Source organism: Colossoma macropomum, unplaced genomic scaffold (assembly GCF_904425465.1).
Source record: "Colossoma macropomum unplaced genomic scaffold, Colossoma_macropomum, whole genome shotgun sequence".
Taxonomy (NCBI): domain Eukaryota; kingdom Metazoa; phylum Chordata; class Actinopteri; order Characiformes; family Serrasalmidae; genus Colossoma; species Colossoma macropomum.
Genome location: NW_023495014.1, coordinates 119,098 through 130,629, shown reverse-complemented (window position 1 = coordinate 130,629; position 11,532 = coordinate 119,098). Strand labels below are relative to the sequence as shown.

The 11,532-nt window shown below is 39.3% G+C and overlaps 1 protein-coding gene across 1 annotated transcript; it reads left to right on the top strand.

Annotated features, from left to right (window-relative positions):
* Positions 1–7,874: 7,874 nt before the first annotated feature.
* On the top strand, positions 7,875–9,986 carry si:rp71-1d10.8 (tigger transposable element-derived protein 6). The gene is made up of 3 exons (XM_036561064.1): positions 7,875–7,891; positions 8,512–9,865; positions 9,927–9,986. Exons 2-3 carry the CDS (start codon positions 8,516–8,518, stop codon positions 9,984–9,986), a joined length of 1,410 nt encoding a protein of 469 aa, XP_036416957.1. The 5' UTR covers positions 7,875–7,891; positions 8,512–8,515.
* Positions 9,987–11,532: the final 1,546 nt, after the last annotated feature.

The following is an 11,532-nucleotide window of genomic DNA, read 5'->3' as shown; positions in this document are numbered from 1 at the left end:
TTCAGGTACTGAGAGAGGATTTCACTCTTTCTCTGTCTACATACTCCTATAAAGCTGCTACTGAATAGACTGAAGTTGTTCTCCTCATCTCTCTAAAAGACTCCAGATCCTGCAGACCACACATACACAGCTCTGAAGCCCACCACCACGACCTCAAATCATGACACTCTACAAGTAAGTCTACAGTCTTTATTCCTGTGTGTGTGTGTGTGTGTTACCATGCAGAGTGTGTTTAGTTGTCTAAGTTTTAATTTTTGTCTTCAGCATCTTACAGACTCTCCCAGTGACACATACTCAACCTTAAACCCTGAAACCATGAGCTCTGATTACGACACTCTGACAGTAAGTCTGCAGTGGGAGAGTTTCTTTCTCATGTGTGTGAATGTGTGAGTTTGTGTGTTTATTCACTAGTTGGAATATATAATAGTTTCTGTGATGTGATTTTTTTCAGGCTGTTCATCCTCACAGAGAGAAGAGAAGAGCTCCAGAAATGAAGAATGAAAACTACCAGCTTTGTTAAATGACTTTGTTTTCACCACCATGATTTCAGCAGCATGAACAGTCTGTTAAAGACACACAGGAGTTTTGTGATTAAATAGCTTATGGAGGTCATAACAAACCACATACTGTCCTAAAGTAATATTTGTAACTGAGTTTTTTTTTTTTTTCTGAAGTATATTTTACAGTGTTGTACAGATTTATGCAAAAATAAGTCAGTATCAGGCAGTTCTGCTAATTGAATATAAATAGACTTGGGATGCTTTAACCCATGTTTGCATGCTGGAGACATTTAAATGTCTAACATTTAGTTCATTTGTATATTCAAATGTTTTAAGCAGGGGTTTCACATTGAGGTCCTGGAGGGTCACAGCTCTGCATAGATTACCATTTTCCCTCTTTAACTCTGCAGATTCAACTAATGAAGTCTTTATAATCAGCTGATGAGCTGAATCAGGCGTGTTAAGAAAGGCAGAGTGATAAACTGTGCAGTGCTGTTGTTCTCCAGGACTGGAGTCTCCCTGTTTTAAAGATGATCATTTTTGTATTATTTGTACTGTTTTTCTTTTACACATTCATTCTAATTGGTCTTATTTGCTTCTGTTTTTCTCTGTGTCATCTTCTCTCATTTGATGTTTTTGTTTTATTGTTCTATATTTCTTATTACTATGAATAGTGTAGTGTGAAAGCACACGAAAACAAAGCTTTTGGATTCTGTTTTTAGTTGTTATTTATTCATGTTTGGTCCACTATGCAGCCTCTACTCTTCTACAAGACTGCAGTGACCGCAAGGAGGGGAAGAGAACAGAGCTGGCTGTTTGTCTGAGAGGGTTATTAGTTGTCAGTGGCATAAACCATGAAGAAATGAGCTGAACCTTTAATAATGCATTTGATTAGTTATGGAAGATTCATTTGAACTATAATCATCATCATCATTTTTATTTATATAGCACCTGTCCCATGCTCAAGGACGCTTTACAATCAAAAGATTAACTAAAGATTAACTATAAACATATATATATATATATACATTTTTGGCATTTTTCAGTTTTTGGCATAATTTGACCGTGCCTGTTGCCCTGTACACTGTATGTAAATTTCATGATGAATGGACTAAAATAATTGACAAAAAAGTCTGGTTCCATTGACATACATTCTTCTGTAGGTTTCTCCGAGGTTTTCTTCTGACAACAGCTGTATGTACAGCAGTGTGTGTACTGAAGTGCACAGCATTGTACTGAACACTGAGTGATAAATAACAGCATGAGAATTAAATTATATTTGACCCTCATAACATCTGTCCACTCTCCTCTACAAAGACTCAAAAGAGAGACGTGTTTCTCCACCAGTGTAGTAATATTACTGCTGAGGTTTGTAATCATCGTTACTGAGTTTAGTGTCTAACAGGACATTTCACACACTGAGTGTTTGAGCAGAAGAGTTGAGCTCCTTGTTCTGACAACATACTGATGTTCTGTAATAACAGCATTTGCTCACTGCTGCCATCCAGTGACTACATGATGTTATTACACCTACAATGACCGTCTCAGACCTACAGCCAGATCCAAAACCATAAACCCCCAACATAAACAACACAACACTCACTATGAGCTCAGTGGGCTGGACTTTCAGAGCTGAAGATGCAGAAGCTCTGGATCCTGGAGAAAAGCTGAGAGAGATGGACGTTCTGATCTACATCTGTGGAGAAACAGTCAACACAGCATCGAGATCAAGCAGGAGAAGCTGAGGAGACACTTTGCATGTTTAGATTCCTGATTCCCACTATGATTGAAGTCTTAGAAGAGTTAACTCTACTTTCGTCAAGAGTCTCCACTTTTAAGACTTTTTGTAAGACTGGCTCTGATTTCTGTTCAGACCACATACATGAGATATGATAACTAACTCTGTGTTTGCAATTTCTTGTATTTTTGCTAAGGCAAAATGCAACTTTTGAATAATCATTCCGTTTACTAAAGACTGTTTACTAAAGATAAAAATTAATTTTAAATCTTTATCACCCATGTGAAAAAATAATTACTCCCCTAAACCTAATAACTGGTTGGCAGTAGCAACTGCAGTCCATCGTTTGCAAAAACTCGCGATGAGTCTTTTACATCACTGTGGAGGAATTCTGGCTCACTCTTTTTTGCAGAATAGTTTTAATTTGGCTACATTGGAGGGTTTTTAACATGAAGTGCTTATTTAAGGTCTTGCCACAGCATCTCAATGGGATTCAAGTCATCCAGGTAATCAAGTCATCCCCAGACCATCACGCTACCATGACTATGTATAACTGTTGGCATGATGTTCTTACGGTGGAATGCAGTGTTAGCTTTACGCCAGATGTAACAGAACTCATGTCTTCCAAGAAGTTCCACCTTCGACTCATCAGTCCACAGAATATTATCCCAAAAGTCTTGGGTGTCATCTGTTTGTTTTTTGGCAAATGTGAGACGAGCCTTTGTGTTCTTTTTGGTCAGCAGTGGTTTGCACCTACTCTGTCTGTGGATAATCTCTCACTGTGGGTCGGTGGAGTCCCAGAGCTTTAGCAATGGCTTTGTAACCCTTTCCAGACTGGCAGATTGCAATGACTTGTTTCACAACAGTATTTGAATCTCTTTACAACGTGGCATCATGTACTGCTTTTTGAGGCCTTCTATCTGCTTCACATTGACAGACACGTTATATTTAAGTGATGTTCAGATACAACAGGTCTGGCAGTAATTATGCCTGGGTGTGGTTAGTGAAACTGAAGCAAATAGTCAACTGAATTTGGTTAACTGGTTGATGTAGTAGCTAAGGGGGCAATTAATTTTTCACATAGGGCCAGGTAGGGCTGAACAGCATTTTTCCTTCAATAAATGAAATCATCATTTACAAACAGCTTTTTTGTGTTTATGTGGGTCTTTCTCTGATATTAAAAGTAGTTTGATGATCTGAAACATTCAAGTGTGACAGATATGCAAAAATAGAAGAAATTGGGAAGGGGCAAATACTTTTTCACAGAAGTGTAGGTCTGTAAAAAAAAACAGTGAGTACTGTTATACAATTGTACAATTCATATTATTATTATTCTTATTATTATTATCATTATTACTATTATGGATTTAAGGTCTCCAAATATCTGAGAGCAGCAAGACATTTTTTGTAATGATATCAGCAATAAATTTGATGCAAAAGTGTAATAATGTATTTAGATATTAAAACACATATTGGCTCTGGTGGCTTCACATAGACAAAGATCATCACTTCTGTTCTGAGCAGGTTCCTGGAGAGAGAAACTAACAAGGCTTTGACTGAAAGTGAGCAGTAAAGAGGATATTTTCAGATAATCTGCTGCTGCTTTATGAAATATCTATCAGAACAGAAATAAGATTTCTTAATTTGTTCCCTGTTTTCTTTTAATTGTGCACACATTTTCTTTACTTTGTGGATGTTTTTTTTTTATTTGTGATCATGATGTTCTAATTTGTTCTCTCGTTTTCTTTTAAACGTGGTCGTGGTTTATTTTTAACTGTATTTAGTTGTGTTTTTTTTTTTGATCCGTACGTAAACAAAATAAATGTAGTAAATACAGGCTGCTAACAGCTCCCCGAGACTGTCTGATGAGCTTTGATGTGGTGAATTGATGATGGCCAGAGATGCTCATCAGGTCTGGTGGCATTATGAAGACACTGTAGATCCTCTTCACAGCAAACGGCCCACATTAATATCTCTACATTTAGTCCATCTATTAAATTATATTAAACTCTCTCCCCATTTGACCTCATCCCACATTAATGTTTTTGTGTGTGTTTAATATGAGTTTGTTGAAACGTTGACGCTGATCATTTCGTCCTGTAATTGTCTGATGGTCTCTAACACTGCAGCTTGAGGCGGGAGCAGAAACAGGGCTAAGAGGCCGCGCTCAGAGGAGATGATAAAAGTTCAGAACCTCTTCTGTGGATCAAGACTGAATAACTGAAGCTTAAAAACAAATTCACAGCTGAGACAAACTTTTATTTATTTTAAAGATCTGAGAACAAAGCAAAAATCATGTACATCTATAGATTTTAAAAATACATGTGTAAAGTTTTTCTAAATAGAACATAACAATGAAAATTAACTATCATTAATATATATATATACATATATATATATATATAACTATCATAAAAACACTAAGCTGCTTCAAAACCTAGACATAATAGAACAATTTTCATATTGCTTCGTCAAAAAAATAAACGAAATAATTTTGAACAATTATATGAGTTCAGCAGTGCAGAGCAGTAAACATAAATGATAACTTTTAAATGCTGTATATATCTAATTATGCATTAAATTCATATACTATAAACAGCATATATCTTTGTATTTGTAAGACAAGAGAATCGTTAGAGCTCAAATTCATATTTTTGCCACAACACCAGAATGAACAGGTTTTCGGAAAAATCTCTGTCACACCCTGCATTAAATAAAAATGTTCAGAGCCTGATACGTTTTGTCCTGTGTTAAAGAGTCTTTATAATAAAACTGCTACATGCGAGCTAAAGCTACACAGTAGTATGGCGGGTTGTGGCGGTGCTCTGACGAGTTGTGCTACCTTATCAAATGTTCTACTGTAGTGCATTTTTATAAGCATGCCTGTAAATAAAACCCCTAGGTAGGACATTTCAATAGCCTAAATACTACCAGTGTTAAAACTACGAGGCTGAATTCAGCTTCTTTTTCACAGCTTCTTGCTTAAATGTTCCTGTTCCTGTATCAAATGGTGCAGCAGTTGTGACTAGCTATCACTAACATTAGCAAATGAGACAAAATACTGACCTGTTGATTCTGTGAAACAGCAGAAATAAGTTCATGTTACTCAGCTGTCAAGTGGAAATAGAGAATCATCATGTCTATCATGTCTTTCAACTATCCATGAAGCTGACGTCAGCTTCTTTTTCACCAGCTGCTTGTTTGAATTTTCCTGTTCCAGTTTCAAGAACTCCATTCATTCTACTCATAGAGAAATTCCTTTTAGACCCAGAGTTCCTTATATGGGCATAAGAGCACAGCGCAGAGCGGCAGTTTAAGAAACATACTGTCCAAAATTATACTATTTTAATAATATTGCACTCAGAAAGTGGGATAGGATTATATAACGGAGGGAACACAGAGATCCACACTCATCATTGTGTGATGTTTATGTGTAGATATGTCCGTGTGGTTGGTGAGGAACAGAGAACCTGTTGATGTGATTGTTTTTCCTCTGGTTTTAAGCTTATTTCATTTAATAGTCTATTCAGGGGATCTTAACCTGATGTAGTTATTTATTCACAATGATGGTTATTGCTTTGTAGCATTAAATTATAGCATTCCTTAATCCGTATAGATATTCATAATAGATTAATGTTAGCACTTTCGTACATGAACCTGAGGTTAGCTTCTTATTCAATTTTTCCCGTTCCACCTTAAATGGTGCAGTTATAGGCACCAGAAAGTGACTGTTGCAACATTTAAGGTGGAACGGGAAAATTCGAACAAGAAACTGGCAAATAGGAAGCCAACTTTAGCTTCGTCCTTCTTACTGTATTTTAGGGGGGGTATTTTATTTTTATGTGTATTAGGATTAGAAGTGATTTTCACAGTGATGGATTTGCTGATGTTTCTACCGGAGCTCATGCTAAACTCGGTTTTTAACATCAGGTGCAGACTGAATATTTTTCTGCTTGTCTGGTCGGCTAAATAGCACGATCAGTTATTAAAGAAATAAAAGCTACCGAGAGCAGTCTGTGCAGCCTAGATTAATCGATAATCTGAGGATTATAACAAAACAAATCTGGTGAAAATCAGTTAAGTAATAAAGAAGTTGTGGCTGATTTAATCCTAACACTCATCATCTCTCAATACAAGTGGATTTATGTATTTAAATAAAAAAAAAATATTTTTTTAATGGACTAAAAAGCTTATGGGTAATTAAGTAATCTGACAAAGTCAGGTTAAGTTCTGTTGTGTAACATTAACAGAGAACAAATACCAAATAATGACTGAAGCTAAGTATCAAAATAAGCCACTTAGGTCACTAAAAATGTTTCAGTGTTTGAAATCTGTGCCATGTTTTGTCAGAGGCCTTCAGTTTTAATGAAGAACAGCATGTGTGACACTAAGTCTTGAGCTTGAATTATGAATTATACATTTTGTATGTGTTCTGTATGTTTTGCCTACATAAAGTGAACAAAATTTGTATTCTGGAAATCACGTTTATATTAATAGTTTAGCCACACGACGTTAAAGCAGGTTTTCATGTCTAATAAGGAGGTTTGAGTAACATGAGCAATGTTAGATACTGAGGACTCGTTGTCTTTTACATGAGCTCTTTCAGCACACTTTAAAGCTCATGTGTCAAACACAAGATTAAACACAAGATTAAACACAGATTAGGCCAGATCACAATCTTATCCAGCCCGCAAAAGTATTTTAATTTTCTATTAATATTAGCTCGTTTCACAACGTGGGGACATTTACACTTAGAATATTTCATTCATGCAATATTTCAAGGTCTGCTACAAGTGTGTATACTTTACTGCTAAGTTTTGCGTATTCTGAATAAACACTGGTCAGTTCGGTTTACAGCACAACATTAATTATAAATGAAATAAAAACAAAGTCGTTCTCTGACCCACAGGTTTGTTGAGATTTTTTAATATGACCCTTTTAATAGCTGAGTTTGACACCCCTGTTTTAAAGAAACAATAACAAGAATATGTGTCTGATTTTATTTTAGTCCTGTTTAATTTTTTTCAACAGTTAAGTTTTCAAACCCCTCTAAAAACTTTGTTTATATCTTAACAATTTAATTATACAGGCAGAAAATCGTGAAATTCCCCTTTAATGCTGCCACAGGCGGCGCGGTAACCCAGCATCTGTAAACAAGTTTGCGTTTCTAATTTAAACCTCATTATGACTCCATCGAAATGGAGCCCAATGCGGTCTAAAGCGCTGAGAAAGGAACGTTGAGCTTCAGTCGTTTACCGACACCTCTGGCGACAAGCTGTGCTTTTCTGTGCTCTGAAAACCCACTTTTCCTCGGATATGCAGACCCCCGTCTCGGGCGTACCCACTCTCCTGTCTCGGGTGGCGGAGTTCAGGTCCCTGCGACCCCTGCTGTTCGTGGCCGGGGCCGCAGTTGCGGCCACCGGAGCCTATTATTTGTTTTCTTCCAGTTTCGGAGATCGCCAGCGGAGGAGGAGGACGGTTTAAAATGCCCGTTAGCGTTTAGGTTATCTGAATACATTAGCCGCCAGCTAATTTAGCCTGTCTGGATGTTGTCTATGTAATGTAGCTACCCCTAACATCGGCCACTTCCGCCTATTGCGCATTTCCTCTCTCTCTCTCTCTCCGCCAATCGCTCTGGGGAAATTCAAAACCCGTAAGCTCCCGCCTTATAAGGGCATTTAAACATTATTCTAGCAAAAAATCATATCTGAAAACAATATTGAAGTATCGCTAATAACGTTGTAATTCTGCGTGTACAAAACCGCATGGATCACACAACTCATTTTCATACCGCGATGGATATTCGTCTGTGTAAAAAGTTATCTTACCAGTTAGCTTTCTCTGCTCTGAGGTAAAGTTTGCCGCCATCGTAGGGTTACGTATATGGCGTAAGGGTGCCCACAGAGGACAAACTTAATCTCATTGTAAACCATTGAATCTGGTAGGAATGATGCGTAAACGCGATTTCTCATTTGACTGGCACAATCAGACACGCAGCAAAGAGCTGTGTTCCATAAACAAGCAAATCAAGTTGAATAAAAACACGCATTATTACAAACAATATCTATTATTATCATTATTATTAGCAGTAGTAGTTTTATTAATAACAATCACTTTATTATTACTATTATTATTTTTATAAAATGGTGATGATTGATATTAAATTATAGCTAATAATAAAATATTTATAATAATAATAATAATAATAATAATAAAGTGATAGTCTTTAAAAAGTAAGAAAAAAAGCTAGAAATACAACTTTTATATTCACAGAAAAATGGCAAAAAGAAAAAGGTGGAATGAAGAGGACATGATGCGGGCACTGGAGGAGGTTTCTGCTGGCATGGCTGTACGCCATGCAGCGCGCCTCTTCAATGTCCCCCGCAACACCTTGGGGGACAGAGTGAGTGGACGGGTGACCCATGGCTGTCGCACAGGCCGCAAGCAGTTACTGGCACCAGAGGACGAACGCTCTCTGGTGCAGTACTGCATTTACTGTGCGCAGCATGGGTTCCCCCTCACTAAGGCGCGGCTGCTGGCGTACGCCAACGCAGTGAGGAGGAAGAGGAGCCCTAATGAAGATGTGCCACCACTGGGGAAGAAGTGGTGGCACTGTTTTCGGAGGAGGCACGCTGATGACATTTCGATGAGGACCCCTGATACCATCGACAGAGGGAGGGAAGCGTGTGCCAAGAAGGAGACGGTGGAGAGGTACTTTGACCTGCTGTCATCCACGCTGGAAGAGCATGGACTGTTAAACCAGCCATCACAGATTTACAACTGTGATGAGACTGGCTTCCAGATGGATGGCAGCAGGTACAAAGTACTGACACCCCGGGGGTCCAAACATGCTTATCAGCAGGTCCCCGGCACCCGGGACCATGTATCCGTGCTGGCCTGCTTCAATGCAGCTGGGGAGGACATTCCACCTTTTATTATTTTTGCCAAACATTTTCCTGGAGGCCCTTACACCCGAGGAGGACCCCCCAACGCTCTTTATGGGAAATCTCCGGCGGGGTACATTGGCGGTGATTTGTTCCAGCGGTGGTTTGAGCATTTCATCCGCCATGCTCGGAAGGAGCGCCCTCTGCTCCTTATCTTCGATGGCCACAAATCCCACCTTACACCAGAGGTCATCGAGGCGGCAAAGAGGGAAGGTGTTGTGCTCCTGTGCCTTCCACCCCATTGCTCCCACATCTTGCAGCCGCTGGACGTGGGATTCTTTGGCCCTTTAAAGACAGAGTTTGCCAAGGTGGCTGGCAATCTCTGCCATTTTAAACATTCTTACATTGTAAATAAGACGGAATTTGCCAAAGTTTTCTGCCACCCGTACCAGCGGCTGAAAGACCGGGGCTTTGTGGTGGATGGGTTCAGGAAGTGCGGCATCTTTCCTCTGAATCCACGTGCTGTGGATTCAAGCCGCCTCATGCCCTCCTCCGGCCTCAGGAGTAGCGCCACCGGCACCACCACCACCACCCCGCAGGAGTCATGGGCGTCATCATCCTCCTCTCCAGTGGGGGCCTCCGCATCCACCCAAACACCCCCTCCAGGACCCTCAGCCCCTTCGAATCATCCCCTGGTGGCAGCAGGACTGATCCAGCCTGACCTTGCAGAGGTCCTGACCCGGGTCGACTATCAAAAGAAGACCATTAGAAGAATTCCTGTTGAGGCTCGGGTCATCACTGCAGAGGAGTATGAGAGACTCCTGTGGCAGAAGGAGGACATGGACAGGGAGGCTGAAGAGGTGAAGGAGCAGAGGGCACAACGGAGGAGGGCCCAGACCACCAAGGGCTCCACCGCTGGAACAGCAAGAGGGACCTCTGACCCCGCCACGGCCTCCAGGACAACCCCCAGCTGTATTAGCAGTGCCAGTGCACTCTCCACCTCTCCTAGTGCATCCTCCTCTTCCTCCTCACGCCTGCCAGCAGAAAGAAGAGGTGAGCTTATTGCAAATTCACCAGTGTTACTGTTCCTAATATTTCAAAGGTGCATATAATAAAATGTTAAATCAATGACAATCTAAATTTTATCAACCCGCAGGTGAAAAGAGAAAAGCTCCGGCACCGAAGACAGAAGACTTAGCTAGTTAAATGTTCAGTTAGCAATGCAATCACTTTTAAGGAGTTTTTAGTTTGTACCTTACCTTTTCAGTGTGGTAGATTTTCTTGTATAATCTGTAGGTGTCCAAGTGAGGAAGGTGAGGCAGTCAGATTTAAAATTTAAGATTTAGATTCAAAATTCTCACTCAGTTCTTCATGGTTCTTTTTATAGTATTATGATCACGTCTCGCAGTTGTGCTGCCACCATTTTGTAAAAGCATGTGTTCTGTCCCCCGACTCCTTACTTTTTTTTTTTGTTTAAACTGCTATAAAATTGTTTTATGTTTACACCGTTAGTATAAATACATTACTCTTTAAACTCTTATAATAATAATGATTAAAATGAATGCCAACTTCAAGTTTATTCAGCAGTGCAGTGGCAGTTTGTTATGAAATTATAAAGCCACAACTGATCCAATAAAGGCAGTAAAACACCTTTTTTTGCGAATACGCGGTTTAAAACTCGATTTAAAGCGTAAAGCATACAAGCTCACTAAATAGTGTGTAAAAAATAGTGCAGTCCCATTAAAAGTGCACTCATTAATGATTAGTGTAGTAGGTGAAGTTCAGCAGTGTGTTTGAGATGCAGCGTTAGATCAGACAGTGAGAGATTCAACAGTCCAGCAGCTCCAGTGTCTGATTATATCTTTGCTGTGCTGCTCATTAAACATTTCCAAGCCAAAGTTTAAGGTATTTCCTGATTAAAGCTACTTTTATTAAGGTAAACTGGATTTCTAAATTTTTTCTAAAGTTGTTCACGGAGCATGTCCTCATTTTTTTTTACTAAGTATGACAAAATTTAACCTGATTAAACCGACAGTCTATGATAATGTGGTTGTTTTTAGAGCAGCGCTGGAACTTTAATTCCCAATTTGATGATTCAGTTTGGTTTTCATAGCTTACGTAGTGTAACAGCCCTGTAGTAATGAGAGTTATACATGGGAGATAAGTTACTTTGTATGTTTGTCTGAAACCGCTATTCTGGTAGATAATCAGTTGCCCCGTCCCAAACCGCAAACTAACACACTAAATAGTGTATTAAAATAGCGCATATATTATTAGAAGTGCACTCATTACTGTATCGGTGAAGTGCAGAACTGTGTATGTTAGTTTGTGACGCGGCAAGAGACTTAATAACGTAAATCGGTCTACTGAAGTTTTAGCTTAGCTAGTTAGCTAACTAATTAACCACTGA